Genomic DNA, 16412 nt, shown 5'->3' on the forward strand with positions numbered 1-16412 from the left:
GGACTTCCCTGGTGGTCCAGTGGTTAAGAATCCACTTTCCAGTGCAGGGGATCCCACATGCCGTGGGACAACTAAGCCCTTGCACCACAACTATTGATCCCGCACGCCACAACTAGAGAGAAGCCCGCGCACCGCAAGGAAAGATCCCGCGTGCACAACTAAGACCCGACGCAGCCAAAAAATTAATTCATTAAATATTTAAAAAATTAAAAAATTTAAAAAAATAACCAGGTGATTAGGAGAAGAGGTTTGTCTCACCAGTGAACTTATCTGTTATTTCCTTGTTATTGTGAGTTGAATGGCATGACGGAGCAAAGGCGAGCTGGTCTACAATCAATTCTCAAGGTATTATGTCTAAAGGGTCAGAGCTTCCACAGCATAGCCACAGCTTTGCAGATGCCCGCATCATGACAGTTGAAATAACAAAGCCCACCCAGCAAAGGTGAAAGCCGAGGGCACCAAAAGGCCTGCCTTGACAGCTTTCTGCCATGCATCCCCTCGAACATACAGCTGGTCCAATGCCCCGGTGACTATGAAGAGTGAGGGCTGCCACAAGGAAGTAGTGCATCGCAGAGCAAGGATTCAAATAAGCAGCTGGGGGACTTCCCTGGTGGTCCAGTGGGTAAGACTCTGCTCTCCCAATGCAGGGGGTCCAGGTTCGATCCCTGGTCCGGGAACTAGATCCCACATACATGCCGCAACTAAGAGTTCACATGCCGCAACTAAGGAGCCCGCCTGCCGCACCTAAGACCCAGTGCAACCAAATAAATAAATATTAAAAACAAACCAAACAAACAAAACACAAATAAGCAGCTGGAAGTAGGCCCAGGAGCAAAACACTGACAATCGTCTCACCAATCCAGTGGAGAGATGCAGCCTTGGAAGCAGAATGGTGGTTGGGTGACAGGTGAATGTGCTGTATTCCACACCATCCTGGGGTAGGTCGGTCTTGGAGAAATGCTGAGACCTGAGCCAGTCTGACCACTGGGATTTAGAGGAACAGAGCTCGCCCTCCTCTGGCACCGCAGAGGACACTCAGCCTCCAGAGAGTCCCCATGTCGCTCCTGAAGGCTCAAGGTCATCCCCAGAACATCAGCTTTAAAATGAGGATGATCGTTTCTGCACCACCATTCCGCCTCACTGGGGAGGGCTATGGTAAGAAGGAAAAGTTGATAAGCTGTGACAAAGCGAAAGAGAGGCATGGACATATATACAGTACCAAACGTAAGGTAGATAGATAGTGGGAAGCAGCCGCATAGCACAGGGAGATCAGCTCGGTGCTTTGTGACCGCCTGGAGGGGTGGGATAGGGAGGGTGGGAGGGAGGGAGACGCAAGAGGGAAGGGATGTGGGAACAGATGTATATGTATGACTGATTCACTTTGTTATAAAGCAGAAACTAATAAAAAAAATTTTTTTAAGTAAAAAAAAAAAGAAGGAAAAGTTGAATTTATAAAGATATTGAAATGTGATAAAAAGTAGAGATAATTTTTGTTTCGGATGATTGGTTTGTTTAGCAGTGGGAGAAAAGGTACACTATGGGAAAATATATACTATGCAAACAGGTTTAGGCATTTAGCACTGTGCTTGGCTCAAAAGAAGCATCTCATAAATGTAATAGGAATAAGTATAGTCAGAAGTAATAAGCAGTAAGAAGAAACTGACATGGGCCATGCGGTGGGTGGAAGAACTGGGACAAGATAAGGGGCCTGAAGGTGCCAAAAGGGATGCCTCTGATTATCACTCCCACCTAGTAGAGGGCCCTGCAGGAAATGTGGGACCGGGCTCAGCTGATGGAGCTGCCCTGCAGAGCGGAGCAGGGAAGGCCCCAGAGTCCAGGGACAGGCATTCATGGGGGCCTGGAAATCAAATCTCAGGGCAGGAAGGGCCTCCAGAGAACAATCAACAGGGGAACCTTGAAGCCAACCCTGGTCTCCTCCATAGCAGCTCAGATTCTAGCTGTTTGATGAGGAGGGACATTCTGCAGAGTCAACTTTCATGTGAAGAAAGTTTACTGTGGTTTGAGATTGTTTAAAAACCACTGCCCTAATTCTACACTCTCACTCTGCAGGTGGAAAACTGAGGCTCGGAGCAAGGAATGCCCCACTCTGGGGTCAGCCAGGGGTGCGATCTGAGCTGCAGATCCTGGCTTGGGTCAAGCCTGGTTACTGAGCTGCTACTATTGGGCAAGGTGCCTACTGTGCACCAGGGTCCCACAGGGACCTGCTTGGGTGCTGTTTGGTGTTTTGGACCCTCAAGCAGGTGAACAGGGACTAGCTGGGCCGGTTAGAGGTCTGCTGGGCTGCGCTGGCAGAGGGGGGCTCTATCCCTAGAAACTGGCAACAAGGCCACTCCCTGTTCTCCCTGTTGACAGGAGGTGGGGTCTCTGGGCAGGGTGAGGTCTTCACTGGCTTCGAGTCACTCACCTGGGGAAGACGCAGGTTCTCAGAGGGAGTGTCCTAGGGGACTCCAGAGGACTCATCTCTCTCTAACCCAATATTTATTCATCTCATTCCATACGAGGCACTGTGCCCAATGCTTCTAAGTGTGAATCCAAGAAATTGTTTCACAATCTATGAAGCAGGTGTTATTAGTAAACCCAGTTTACAAAGGAGGAGGGGAGAGGTTAAGTCACTTGGCTGGTGGTGGGTGAGGCTGGGATTTGAGCCCACAGGCTAACTTGAGAGCCCCTACTTAATTTTTCTTTTTTTTTGGGCCGGGCCGAGTGGCTTGCAGGATCTTAGTTCCCCCACCAGGGATTGAACTCAGGCCCTCGGTAGTGAAACCTTGGAGTCCTAACCACTGAATCACCAGGGAATTCCTGAGAGCCCCTACCTTAAACTAACAAACAGGGACTTCCCTGGTGGTCCAGTCGTTAGGACTCCACATTTCCACTGCAGGTGGCACAGGTTCGATAGGGGAACTAAGATCCCACATGCCACGTGGCACGGCCAAAAAAAGAAAAAAAGAACCAACCAAAAACCCACTTCTTTATTAAACCAAAAATTGCAGGAATGATAGAGAATTTCTATATGCGCTTCACCCAGATTCCCCAATTGTAAATATTTTATCACATTTTCTCAATAATCCGCTCTCTCTCAATCTCGTTTTGAACCATTTGAGAGTAAATTGCAGATAGATGCCCCTTACCTCTAAGCACTTCAGTGTGTGTTACCTGAAATCAAGGACATTCTCTACCATGACCATAGGACAATGATCAAAATCAGGAAATTAACATCGATACGATACTATTATCTAGGCTTCAGACCTTATTCAGATTTTACCAATTATCTTAATAACGTCCTTCACGACAAAAGAAAATTCTGGATCACACGTCGCATTCAATCATCTCCTTTGGCTCCTTTAATCTGGAACAGTTCCCCTTTCTTTATCCTTCATGATCCTGTCGTTTTTTCTAAGCATACAGTTCCAGTTACCTTCTAGAACTTCTCTCAGTTTAGGTTTGTCTGATGTCGCCTCACGAGGAGAGTGAGTGTATGAATTTGTGGCAGGAACACCACAGAAGTGATGCTGTTGCCTTCCCCATGAATCATTTAGGAGCTACACATGTCAATTTGTCCCATTCCTGGTGATATTAACTTTGGTCACTTAGTGAAGGTGGTACCTGCCAGGTTTCTCCGCTGTAAAGTTATGAGCATTCTATTTGTAATTAATAATTGTCCATGGAGAAATACTTTGGACCCCTGTAATATCATGTTCCTCATCAAACTTTTGTGTCCACTGGTGATTCTTTGAGGAATCTATTATTACTTTGTGGTCTTAATTGTCATTTTCTAATTCTGTCCTTCTTTTTACTTGAAGGAGGGGTTTTCTCATTTATTTATTCGTATCAGTTTGGATTCCTCTCTTATTCAGTAGGTTATAATCCATGGTTACTGTTACTTCTTTTGATGTTCAAAGTGTCTCAGATTTGGCCATTAGGAACCTCCTTCAAGCCAGAAAGCTCCCACTTTTAAATATGACATTGCACCATGTCCCTTGACCTTGACCAGAAAGGGAGACACATCCGCGGGGAGCAGTCCCTGCTGGGTGGATACTGAAGCGCTGACCCCCTAATGCAGGCAGGCAAGGGATGGGAGAGGGTTTAGGCAGCCTGGTGTCCAGGGGTGTTGTGCAGACCTACTGGGGATTCATTCACTAGTTGAGCACCTACTATGGCCTCAGCTTTTGAAAAGCTCATTGAAAATGGGGGGTAAAGAAAACAATCGCAATTGTGCAGTTTCTAAAACTGAGAACTTTTTACCCCAAGAGGTAACATGAGTGGCTCTCCTTGATATGTAAATATAAGGTAAGGGGAATTGTTTGAGTGCCAGACATAACTGCTGCAATATTTGGTCACTTGGGAAGCTAGTGGGCCAATCTGCATATGAAACCCCAAGGCCTTTGGGAGGTAAGGGGTAGATGTCACAATCCCAGGTGGACAAAGGCCCAGAGGCAAGGAAGCATAGCAAGGGCTCTGAAATCAAATTACACTACATCAAAGGAAGAGGGAGACTTGCTGGTGACCAGGGCTCCACATAAAGACCTCCTAGTTGGGGAGGTCCTATGCCCTACTCAGTAAGATAAGGTGGGTGCTGTGATGTCAGTTTCAAAAAAAAAGACAAGGTTCTTGGAGTGACAGCAGGCATTTCAGGCAATGGAAACACCATGAGCAAAGGAAAGAAGGAACTGGGACACTCTCCCGTTTTGCCCCCAAAACCGCCTCTTTTGGGTGGAGCTCCAGGCCCTGAATACATCCCCACATTTATGCTGGGCCCCACCCAGTTGGACAGAGCCCCAAACGTCTGGATCAGGAATTAGTTAGGTCTGGATTCAAACTCAAGTTCTTATACTTCCTGGCTGGGTGACTTTGGAAAGTCACTTTACCTCTCTGAGACTTCACTCATTTATTTCTTCAACATGTGTTTATTGAGGGCTTACTACGTACAGAGCACTGCTCTAGGTACAGGACGTGAAGTGGTCAGCAAGATAGACAAGGTTCTACCTTCATGGAACTTACATTCTGGTTGAAGACAGACACTGAATAATAAGCAAATACATAAGCAAGATAATACCCTATGGGAATATTAAGGTAGTATAAAAACGAATTTCAGAGGTGGGGGCTCCTTCAGCCAGGGCTGTTAGGAAAGACCTCTCTGAGGCAGGGACATCTGAGCTGACCTGAAAGATGAGAAAGAGCCAGGCAGTGAACAGAAGAGGAAACAGCAAGTGCAAAGGACCTGTGGCAGGAATGAGCTTGGTGTGTTTGAGGAACAGTAAGAAGGGCAGTGTGGCTGAAGAGTAGTGGTGAGGGGAGAGAGACGGGAGGTGAGGCTGCAGCGCTGGGTAGAGGCCAGATGGCTTAGGGCCCTGTATGCCAAAGAGAGGAGTACAGTTTATATTCTGAGTGCAAAGGGAAACCTTTGAGGGCGTTAAGCCAGAGGGTGGGAGAGTGTGAAACAATCTGATCTTTGTTTCGAGAAGAATATTGGTGTGCGAAGAAAGCCTTTAGGGGCAAAGTGAGGAAGTTATCAGGAGCCCTCGGCCATTGTCCAGGTGAGTTGATGGTCCCTGGATCAGGTGGTAGGACTGCCGGTGGCCAGAAGTGGTCAGATGCAGGGTAGTGTTGGAGGTGGAGCCAGCCTGACTCATGAAGTGAAGAGGAAGGAGAGAGGGGTGGAGCAAGGCTCCTAGGTCTGGGCTTGAACAGCTGATGTGGGAGAGACTGGAGGTGTGGGTTGCTGAGGTAGGGTTAATGCTCAGGAGTTGGATTTTGGCCGTGCAGGGTATGCAGGCCCCATCTGGTACCCACGTGGAGGCGTTGAGTGGGCAGTTGGATACAGTCTGAAACTCAGAGAAGCTGTTCGCTCTGGAAATACAAATTTGGAGCTCCTGAGCCTATAGATGGCATTTAAAACCACGAGACTAGATGAGATCATCAAGGCAGAGGGTGTAGGTCAAAAGGAGGAGGCCCAGAATTGTCGACTGTAAAATGAGACAAATGACACCTTCATCCGAGCGGCTTTAGTGAGGTGTCACGTGAACGCCCCTAGCCGCGCTCTAACTGGGATTGAAAATTCCGGGGGCGGGGCCTGGATGTGGGCGGGGTCTTCCGGGGCGGAGTTGGCCGGGGGCGGGGCTGAGGAGCTGGGAGGACGCTGCGGGGCCGGGGGGCGGCCGGGGAGGTGACGTCACCGCATGACTGAGTTTTTATGAATGAAAGGAATCCTGTGAGTGAGTAATTCCGGGAAGCTCGCCTTACAACTCCGCGCGGCCCCCTGCGCTTCCCGCCCCACAACAAAACTCGGCGCGTCGCTCCCGGGAGCCGGGCTCGGAGCGACCCGCGGTCGGGACCTGAGAGGAGACTGACCAGGGCGCGGGCCGGGACAGCAGCTCGGAAGGCAGCGGAACCCACGAGTGCCAGGGACGCCAGGCGAAGCAGGCCGAGAGGTGGGTGAGGGTCGCTGGTCCTGGACCGGGACGGGCGCGCGGGACCCGGAGGCGGCAGGGTCTCCGCACCCCGGGAACGTGCCTGGGGCAGGGCGCCGGGGCTCACTCAGTCGGTGCTCCCGTGGATCCCTCGCCGGGACGGCTGGCTTGGGGAGTTGGGGCGGGGGGAAGGGCAGAGGTCCGGCGGGGCCGAGACGCGGCCGAAGCAAGCTTGGCGGGGTGCGGGGGTTATGGGCCCCATTTGGGGGGCGCGGGCCGAGAGGCGGCGAAGCCGGGCAGAAGGGACAGCGCGGGCTGGCGAGCGTCAGCGTCCGCCCAGGCGGGGCCGGGAGCGGTGTGTGAAAGTACGTGACTCGGTGAGAACAGTCCCTGGACCGGTGCCCGCTGGCCGTGCGTGCGCGGTTTGTTTACGTCTGAGGGCGTGCGTGCGTGTGTGTTCCCTGGCCACCTTCCTGGGTATGCCATCAGGTGCGTGCTTGCGCCGTGTACCTTGGGGAGTGTGAGTGTGTGTGAGTGTGTGAGTGTGTGTGTGTGTGTGTGTGTGTGTGTCCGCGCGCTCCCAGGAGGATAAGGACCCTGGCGCCTGTGTACCAGCGGAGCGTACCTCAGAGAGAGAGTGACCACAGGAATAAACACGGAATAGGGACGCAGCTAGAGAAGCGGCCCAGTCCATCGTCACAAGGGGTCCGGGAATTCTCTCCCGGTTGTCTCCTCTCCACCAGCCGGCGGCGTTCAGGCCCTTGCTCTCCCCGGAGTTTCCCAGGACCGCAGCCATGTGACCCGCGGTGTTTGTCCCCCGCCCAGAGCCGGCGCCTTCAGCCACAGGGTGGGGCGAAATATCAAAGATCCCACCGGGCTCGTCTGGGCGACGAGGTGAGGGGGCCACCCCTGGCCCCAGCACCCTAGTGGGTCTGGCAACAAAGTAGGCTGGGGTCCAGGTCCTTGTCCCCAGGTTTTCTGGCTAGCTGGGGGTAGATAGACTCTCCCCTCAGGACTCTCCTTCATCCCCAGGGTTGCCCAACCCTTCAGTCTCAGGAGAAACAGGAAGAGCCAGAAAAACCCACGGCAAAAGTCGGAGGTAGGAAGGGATACCACGCTTCCTCTGGGTGGTCTGGGTTCTTCTAGAGGTTGTACCTGCGGATCTGGGAGGGTGAGAACCCAAGGTTGGGGTGGAGCTGGTTTCTGCCCTCCTGGTGGTTTCAGTTCACAGGTGGGACTAGTCAGACAGACCTATGGATGACTGGAACTGAGGAGAGAGTTGAGGGCCTGGGCCAGGCATGGAAAACAAGCAGTGGGACTGCTGGTCTTGGTTCATGAGGGATTAATGCGAGAGGGGTGGGGCCCCCAACCTCGCCCCGCCCCCTCCCCATCAGCCCCCTGCTGAGGGAGGCTGAGGGGTGGGCTGGGGGTTAGGGATTCCTTGGTCCTATTCTGCCCTCCCTGTCCTCCCACCCACAAGGCTAGAGAATCATGGGGGTTGGGAGGAGGGCATTGAGCTTGATTAGATTACCTTTTTAAAAAAAATTTAATTTACTTTATTTATTTTTGGCTGCATTGGGTCTTCGTTGCTGCATGTGGGCTTTCTCTAGCTGCAGCGAGGGAGGGCTGCTCTTCGTTGCCATGCATGGGCTTCTCATTGCAGTGGCTTCTCTTGTTGCAGAGCACAGGCTCAAGGCGCACGGGCTCAGTAGTTGTGGCTCCCAGGCTCTAGAGTGCAGGCTCAGTAGTTGTGGTGCACGGGCTTAGTTGCTCCGCGACATGTAGGATCTTCCCGGACCAGGGATCAAACCCGTGTCCCCTGCATTGGCAGGCGGATTCTTAACCACTGAGCCACCAGGGAAGTCCGATCAGATAAACTTTTAACTTTGAATCTTTGAGCAGCTACCACAGCTGGGAACTTCCGTGTCCCCATCTGCAACAGGAACTAGGTAACATCCAAGGTGGTAGGATGGGAGTAGAATGGGGGAGGTTTGGCAGCCTGCACACACAGCCTAATTTCCAGGGGAACTGTGGGAGAGAAAGCAGAGCCGACCGCCCCAGGCTGAGGCCAAGGGTGTCCAGAAATATGTGGGGTCCAAGTAAGGGAGGCGGCCGCCAGGAGCACAGGAATCAAGCAGGCCCATCCTCAAAGCTGGGCAGGAAACATCCCTGCGTAGGGCTAGGGACCAGGGGGGTGGGAGGCAAGAGGGAATAGCTGGTTGACTCAGTCATAGATGGAAAGCTAGTACTGAGAGGTTTAACCTCCCATGGAACCACCCCTGGGCCTTCAGTAGGGCACAGGACCCAATGTCGGCTCCCTTGGCCTCTGTGCCTCCCTCAGTCCTAACACTTTTAGCCTGCATTGCCATGGAGGCCATCAAGGCCTAGATGCTGGGGATAACATGGTGAACAAATCAGATCCAAAGCCTGCCCTCTGGGAGCTTACAGTCAAGGAAGGGAGACAAAGTGGAAGGAAGAGCCACTAACCTAAATGCAAAACCACAGCTGAGATGGGTGGTATGAGGGGGAAGTCACTTTGGTTAGAAAGTATATAACAGAGCTCTGACTTAGCCAGGGCAATCAAGGAAGGCTTCCCTGAGGAGGTGACCAGTCAGCCAGGTTGTCAGTTCAAGTGATGATCATCTATGAATGCCTTGAGGGCAGGGGCTTTGATTCAACTTTGGGTCTAAGGAAGCCCAGCACTGAGCCTGGAGCCTACAGGGTAGGTGCTTCTTGGGTGTTTGCTGATTGAATGAATGAATGAGCACTGGATCAGTATTCTGGTAGAACTCCACAACACCTAGAGAAAAAGGTCTGGGAATCCCAGGGAAGCAAGAAGCCTGGGCATGGGCTGTAGGATTCTTGAAGCAGTTTCCCCAAAGCGAGCAGATACTTCAGGGTCCAGGTGATATCCTCCCCCCATCCCCCTCCACACACACCCCGTGTGACCCTCTGGGAAAAGTGCAGAGATGGTAGAGTTTACTGGGTGCTCATTCATTTGTTGTCAGCCTGAGGATCCTGGAAGAGAGTGGGGAGAGAACATAGTGGAGGCCTGAAGGGCTGGAAGGGAGGCTGGCATCCTAGGGTTTTGAAATGGGCCGAACATGATCAGGTTTATAGGTTTGTGTCAGTAATGCTCCCTCTGACAGCTCTTGGGGGAGGATAGATGGTGGGGTCAGAGGTGGAGGCAGGCACGACTAGAGGCCAGTGAGGAGGTGGCTTTGGTCATGGTTCAGCTGAAAGAGGAAGTGGTCCCTGGCTATGCAAGTGGAGCAGAGGGAGGGTTGAGGCTGATAGTCTCTGAGTTTGTGTTCTCATGCTCCTGCCCCCAGGAAGCCTTCCCTGATTTCCTTTCCCTTCCTCCAGGGTCTCTACTCTGCTAGTGGTCTTGGAGCTCCAATCTGGGCCAGAATCTGACACTCTAAACTCTGAGACTGTCAGTGCTAGGAGGTACCTTAGGCTTGGTGGTTTGGCTTGTTGGGCCCAGAGAGAGGGAGTGGCATACCTGAAGTCACACAGCAGGTCTGAGCAGGTGGTAGAACCTGTGCTGGACCCCCAGGCTCCTACTTCCCAGCTGGGTTCTCCCAGCTTTGCTCCCCTTCCAGCAGGGAGGAGGCTCCACCAGTACTGGCTGCCAAGGCCCAGGAAAACACATTTTTTCCCTCTGTCCTCACAGAGGAAGCAAAATGGCTCAGCAGTCAGCGAGGAGCCCATGCCAGCGGGTGGGCCGTCTACTAGGGGGCCGGGGATGTGGCTGCTGACTGGGCAGGGCAGCTGTCAATCCCCCAAGAGTAAGTTCATTCTCCAGGCCTCCAAGGGAATGTTAGGAACCTGCAGACCCCAGAGGTCAGCTATGCCGGCCTCAGGAAGAAAAAGAGAAGAAGCAGGGCTGGAGGCGTGGGGGAAGTGCGGTGGCTGGCAATGAAGAAAGAGCCCTGAGCTGGGGGTCGGGACTCCTGGGTTCCAGCCCACCACTGCCACCAAACAGCTGCCCGGTTGCTTCAGTTACAGAACAAGGAGGTTGGGTCAGCTGCTGTCTCAGGTCCCAGGTCTACCGGACTGGCCGAGGCAGCCTGGTGGAGGACCCTGGCCCCTTGACTGACAGCCCAGCAGCCCCTGGCCTGAAGTTGGAGGCTGAAAGCCTGAGATTATCAGAAAGGTCCCCCTTCTTGTGACTTTCCCTCTGTGACTGCCTGACTTTGCTGAGCTAGGACATTCCTGCACAAACATAGGTGCCTCAGCTGACATCCAGCATGTGCTTGAGGGTGCTGAGGCTAGGACAGGAGGAGAAAGATGAAAGGAGGGAAGAACAGGTTCAAAGCTTCCCTAGGGGCCCAAAGTACTTAGAATCACAGCCAGCAGAGGGGGTGGGGCCTTCAGCCATTAGATAGAAGAGGGGATGGCCAACAGTTTCCTCTTGGGCCTAATCTGGAGGGCTGTGTTGACGAGGATTCTGAGGTTGTGTCCAAGCTCAGTGGAAAACAGTGCTATGCTGAGAAAGATTCAGGGGCTGTGTCCAACCTTAGTGGGAAAAAGTGCTGTGATTGATTACTGATGTCTGTGTTAGGAGTGGAGGGAGGGGTGATGGTGAGATAAACCAACCATCTGCCATTTCTGATCTTGTCTAAGCCTCTTGTATTTTACACGCTAATACTATGATGATTGTCCCCACTTTATAAGTGAGGAAGCCAAGGTCCAGAGAGGAAAAATGACTTATCCGAGGGGACGTGCCTCCCAAGTTGTGCATCAGCCATAGCACCCAGTGCTCAGCACCCAGCAGGCTCTTAGTTAGCCTATATCAGGAGAGGCTTCCCCTCTCCCATTAGGCTCTCCGTGTAGCCCAGACTGCCTGGGTGTCACCTAACACCCCAGCTCCCTGAACAACCGGCCAGGGCGCCTGGATATCTGTATGTCATTTGCATATCCCTAGCAGACCCAGTACAAATCCTGGCACATCAGAGCTGGGCAGCCTCAGAGACTGGCAAGTCCTCAGCTTCACAGGGTTGGGGAAACAGGGCCCAGAGAGGGTGCCCTGTAAGAGCCACACTGGGAGGAGACACATGGCTCAATGTGGCCTCAGTCCCAGGATCCACCCCCTGTTAGCTGTGTGACCCTGGACTACTCTATTGACATCTCTGGCCTCACAGGGTTGTTGGGAGAACTGGGGTGATGATGGTGTGAAAGGGATCAGGATTCAGTCCTGGGGCCTTTACAGATGTTCAGAATTCCTCCTGACCTGGGGGGCAGGCAGCCATTCACCTGCTGTGTGACTTCAGGCAAGAGATGCCCCTCTCTTGTCTCCACCTCCCCTTGGGTGAAGTGAGGAGGCAGGGGCCAGACGGTCTCTCAGGACCTTTCCTGTGTGACTCTGGCCAGGCAGGAGCTGCCAAATCAAAGCGAGGTCCCAGGAATCGCTACAGGCCCAACCCCTCCTGGACAGATTCAGCAATTCTAATAACCACCCAGGTGCTCACTGACATCTCCAGTTGGTACCACTTAGTTCCATCAAAACCCTGCGAGGCAGGTATTGTTTGCATCCTACAGATGGGAAAATGGAGACTCAGAGAGGTGGAGTGGCTTGCCCACAGTCACACAGCCTGGAGAAAAGAGAGATGGGACTCAAACCCAGGCTTTACCCTTAATCCCGTGTTCCTCTCCTTGTTTCCCATACCTCACCTGGGAGCCAGTCATGAGGATAGAATCCCTTCTGCTCCCTTCCCATCCTCCTGGTGTCTGTGTACCACCCCTGCCATGCAGAAGCCAGGAGGCAGATGGAAAGCAGGAAGAATCGGAGGTAGGGCCAGGAGGTTTGTCTCTCGATGGTATTCAGCAGGGCTTGGGCTTGGCACTCGGTTCAGACTCTGACAAGCTGGGTGATGGACAGTGTCATAGACCCATCCACACTTCACCGGTGCCTGCTCCCTGCCAGCCCCTGTGCTGGCAGCCTCAGCACCCAAAGCTGCCTGGGCCTGGTTCTTGCCTGTGGAGCTCCCTGTCTGGTAGGGAGTCAAGGAAACAGACCATTACAACGTAGGGGAGAACTGCTGGGGTGGGCGGTGTTGAACAAGTCCTAGGAGCCTGGGAGGGCTTCGTGGAGGAGGAGATGTCTATGTCCAGGGCAGAAGGCTGAATAGTAGGAGTCTGCCAGATAAAGTGGGGGTGGGGGGAGAAGTGTCACAAGGTTTGGGGTGGCCCAAAGGCAAGAAAGCATAGGGTGAGAGGAAGTGAAAGCAATTCTGGGACTTCCCTAGTGGCGCAGTGGTTAAGACTCCATGCTCCCAATGCAAGGGGCCCAGGTTCGAACCCTGGTCATGGAACTAGATCCCACATGCATGCCACAACTAAGGACCCCACGTGCCGCAACTAAGGAGCCTGCCTGCCGCAACTAAGACCCAGCACAACCAAATGAATAAATTAAATAAATAAATATTTTTTTAAAAAGAAAGAAATTCCTTGTGGCTGGAGTGCAGAATGGAGGCGGGCAGTAGCGGGAAATGAATCTGGGGTGCCTGTGGGTTAGTAAATGGGGTTATGTGATACGGCACGAGGAGTGGTTTAGCTGGATAGTTAGACCTCTTTGAACAGGTGGCACTGAGCAAAGACCTAAATGATGAAGAGTCTGTGGGGAGATAACAGGGAAGAGAACAGTAAAGAGAACAGCAAAGGCCCTGAGGCTGGAATGAACCACTCAGTGAGGCCACTGTGGCTGGACCACTGGGGCAGAGGAAAGTGGTATGAGATGACTTCTAAGACAGCAGGAGCCTTGAATGCCAAGGTAGTGTGTTTGGGTTTTATTCCAAGTGGGAAATAAAAGCTGACCTTGTCCTCCTGTCTCCCCTAGGTCTCAGCCCAGAGGGTACCTTCTGCAAACATGTCTGTGGATCCCTTATCCAGCAAAGCCCTGAAGGTGAGAAGGCAGCCCTTATTGTCTCTGGTCCTCCCCTCCCTCCCTGCCCACCGTGAGTCCCATCCCAACTTCCCCTTCAGTTCCTGGAATCCCCAAGAGTGGCTCAGCAGGCATCAGGCTTTCATGAAGCCACTGAAAGGGCCCTGGGCTGGGAACCAAGAGGTCAGGGCTCTGGCCACAGGCTGTGTGCCCCGAGGCAGGTCACTTCCCTCTCTGGACCTGCTTCCCCATCGGAACAACGTTCCCTGGGCTGTAGGACTTCAAAGGTGCTTTCCTGGGTTTCTCCGGCTGAGTCCAGGCCCGGTCGCTGGGTTAGAATCCGGGCTGAGCTCTGGGGTGGCTCCTTCAGATCCCGGTTCAGATCCCGGTTTGGCCCGGTTTCCCCTTTCGGGATTACTGCTCCACTTCCGAGTCTTGGAGCAAGTCCAGCCACCACCTCAGTTCCCCTGGCGGTGAAGGGGGAACACTAGCGGTGGAGGGGAGCCGTCCCCAGCACCTGCTGCGCGCCAGGTCCAGAGCTCTGGGCCCGCAGGTCGCACTGTGACCCTGGGCCTCAGTTTCCCCGTGCGCCCGACCTGCTGCCCGCAGATCAAGCGCGAGCTGAGCGAGAACACGCCGCACCTGTCCGACGAGGCGCTGATGGGGCTGTCGGTGCGCGAGCTGAACCGGCACCTGCGCGGGCTCTCAGCCGAGGAGGTGACGCGGCTCAAGCAGCGTCGCCGCACACTCAAGAACCGCGGCTACGCAGCCAGCTGCCGCGTGAAGCGCGTGTGCCAAAAAGAGGAGCTGCAGAAGCAGAAGTCGGAGCTGGAGCGCGAGGTGGACAAGCTGGCGCGCGAGAACGCCGCCATGCGCTTGGAGCTCGACGCGCTGCGCGGCAAGTGCGAGGCGCTGCAGGGCTTCGCCCGCTCCGTGGCCGCCGCCCGCGGGCCCGCCGCGCTGGTGGCTCCGGCCAGCGTCATCACCATCGTCAAGTCAGCCCCGAGCCCCGGCCCCGCCCCCGGCCCGGGCCCCGCCCCCGGCCCCGCCGCCTGCTCCTAGTGGCCGCTGAGCCCCGCTCGCTCCGCCCACGCCCATTCTCCAAAACACAGGCCCCTCTGACCCCAGCTGCCTTCCCTAAGTGCCTAAGCGCAGTCTCTTTTGTCTCCAAGTGCCATATCTCTGCAGCCACCAGCCCCCGTGGTGAACACACACGTTCCCTCCCCAGAGCCTGTCTTCCTCCTGCGGCCCCTGAAACTGGGACCTCATGGCCCTGGGGAGGGGCAACGGTGATGAGATAGGAGGTAGGTGGGGTCTGGGTCTGGGGTTTCCTCTGGTAGAAAATTCAGCCTTCTTAGTTTGGGAGGAGGGAATTACAGAGCGGATTAGAGAAGGGCCATCGAGGGGAAGACGGCTACCCCTCATTTTGTAACTGCTCAGCTTGTGCCATCAGCCCCTCCCCACCCGCCAGGGATACAGGACTAGGCTTGGACCGGTATGGGTCTTGTGGGGCTGTCTATTTGGGAAGCTGATGCTCCCGCCTCCGCCTTGCACCCGGATGCCTGGCCTTCCAAAGCTGGAAGACTCATTAGAAATCACCTAGTGAAGCCCACTTAACAGATGAGAAAACAGGCCTCTATCGGACGTGCCCAAGGCCACATATGCTTAGTGGTAGAGCTGGAACCCTGTCTTCCCACTGCTGCCCTGAGATTCCAGCCATGGTTGTCAGGGGGACAGCAGCCAGGGCCTGAACAGGTGGTGAAAGGGCCTCCGAGGCCTGGGAGATGGCTCTCTGTGAGTCAGGTGAAGAGAAGTAGAGGGAGAGAGAAGGTGATGCAGATGGAAGAGAGGGAAGGAGCTGGCCAGGTTCAGCCCTGGGCTCTCCCTGCAGCCAGGGAGCTGGCCAGCCAAAGAGAAAGGGGACCAAGGAGGTGACCACTGTGGCGGTGGGGAGATGAGAAGACAGATCCTATGGTTCTGCAGCCTGGGATAGGGGTCCTTAAAGGGAAGGGTCCCACCTGTCCACCCTGTGGGATGGGGCTGACCACTGCCATTGATCGCCATTCTCTTGGGAAGCCTGGCCTGAGCCTTCCCCCCACCCCCCACCCCCACTATACAGCTGCTCCTTCCTGCTGTTTATTTATTGCACGAATCTAAGTTATTCTCCCCAGCCAGAGCCCAGCGCCCACTGCCTGGGAAAAGTAGTGTGTGGCCCTGAGCTGGACTTTATATTTTATATCTGCAAATAAATCACATTTTATCTTATATTTAGGAGAAGCCGGATGGCAAAAACAACCAAAAAATGTTTTTTAAAAACAACTGCCCGGCCCCTGGAATTTATTTATTTTTCTGACTTACAGTAAGCGAGTTATCCGCCTTCTGTATTTTGTAGACTTTCTGAATGAAGTCAAGTTCTCTTTCCACAGTTTAGAAGTGTATGTCCTGGTCTATGTTTTTTTTTGGGGTGGGGGTTCTGAGTGAGGGGCCCAAGAGGGGGTTCTGCTTTCAACCCCAGGCAGGCCCCCCTGCTGGGTGGGAAGTTTAGCCCCAATTTGCAGATGAAGGAATTGTGCCCCATCACTAGCTCTTGCACCCAGGCTTGGTGCGGGGGGGTGGGTTAGGTGGAGGTGGAACCGGGCAGGGTGGTGCCCAAACATCTGTCCTTCCATCTGGTTGCCTGGGGCCAAGGAGCTTCCTTGGGGAAGGCAGAGCCAGGAGGACAATGATATGGAGGGTTAAATTCCCTGGGCATCCCTTCAGCAAATAAACAGTCCCGCCCAGGGAGGAAAATTCCCCGATTGAAGAGTAATCTTTCCAGCCTTTCACGCTGAGGTCAGATTTTCTACAGCCAAGTAAAAAATATTCTCCTCGTGTTCCAGAAGGCATAGAGAAGCAGGGAGAGAAGTGGCTTCCTCAAGCCCCGCCTGCGGGCCTAAAGCACAACGCTGTGTCTCATCCTAGGCCCCAAACTCCCTGTAATTCAACCCAATCTGCTAGCCCAGTGGGGTGTTCTGTGGTCTGTGGGTCAGGGAAATCGAGGTGTGTTTTTCTCTAGCTGTATGACCTTTGATGACTTATTTCGCTTCTTGCAGCCTCGG

At 53.8% G+C, this 16412-nt stretch overlaps 1 protein-coding gene and 1 pseudogene across 6 annotated transcripts; one reads left to right on the forward strand and one right to left on the reverse strand.

Annotated features, from left to right (window-relative positions):
* Positions 1–362: 362 nt before the first annotated feature.
* Positions 363–1057, reverse strand: LOC309811922 (succinate dehydrogenase [ubiquinone] cytochrome b small subunit, mitochondrial-like; annotated as a pseudogene). Its single transcript has 3 exons — positions 1002–1057; positions 797–884; positions 363–607 (listed from the first exon to the last, which is right to left on the reverse strand). The product of its transcript is annotated as a succinate dehydrogenase [ubiquinone] cytochrome b small subunit, mitochondrial-like (transcript).
* Positions 1058–6250: 5193 nt separating this feature from the next.
* On the forward strand, positions 6251–15739 carry MAFF (MAF bZIP transcription factor F). Of its 5 annotated transcripts, none has more exons than XM_082636589.1 (4): positions 6251–6453; positions 7461–7527; positions 13270–13335; positions 13924–15739. In XM_082636589.1, the coding sequence occupies exons 3-4, from the start codon at positions 13300–13302 to the stop codon at positions 14374–14376; spliced, it is 489 nt and encodes a 162-aa protein (XP_082492715.1). In that variant the 5' UTR covers positions 6251–6453; positions 7461–7527; positions 13270–13299; the 3' UTR covers positions 14377–15739. The 5 variants fall into 5 exon arrangements, with proteins under 5 accessions (XP_082492715.1, XP_082492713.1, XP_082492712.1 ...); XM_082636585.1 differs by lacking the exon at positions 7461–7527 and adding an exon at positions 12116–12222 and having other exon boundaries at positions 6382–6453; XM_082636587.1 differs by lacking the exon at positions 7461–7527 and having other exon boundaries at positions 6294–6449.
* The last annotated feature ends 673 nt before the right edge of the window (positions 15740–16412 follow it).

This window comes from Mesoplodon mirus, assembly GCF_964341445.2.
Source record: "Mesoplodon mirus genome assembly, chromosome: 11".
NCBI classification, from domain to species: domain Eukaryota; kingdom Metazoa; phylum Chordata; class Mammalia; order Artiodactyla; family Ziphiidae; genus Mesoplodon; species Mesoplodon mirus.

What these genes read in the sequence shown, in the direction of transcription:
- MAFF (XM_082636585.1), top strand. Translation starts at nt 12,118, where the DNA reads ATGAGGATAGAATCCCTTCTGCTCCCTTCCCATCCTCCTGGTGTCTGT. An exon ending in GAAAGCAGGAAGAATCGGAG is followed by an intron (nt 12,223 to 13,269) that starts GTAGGGCCAGGA and finishes TGTCTCCCCTAG; the next exon opens with GTCTCAGCCCAGAGGGTACC. An exon ending in TATCCAGCAAAGCCCTGAAG is followed by an intron (nt 13,336 to 13,923) that starts GTGAGAAGGCAG and finishes TGCTGCCCGCAG; the next exon opens with ATCAAGCGCGAGCTGAGCGA.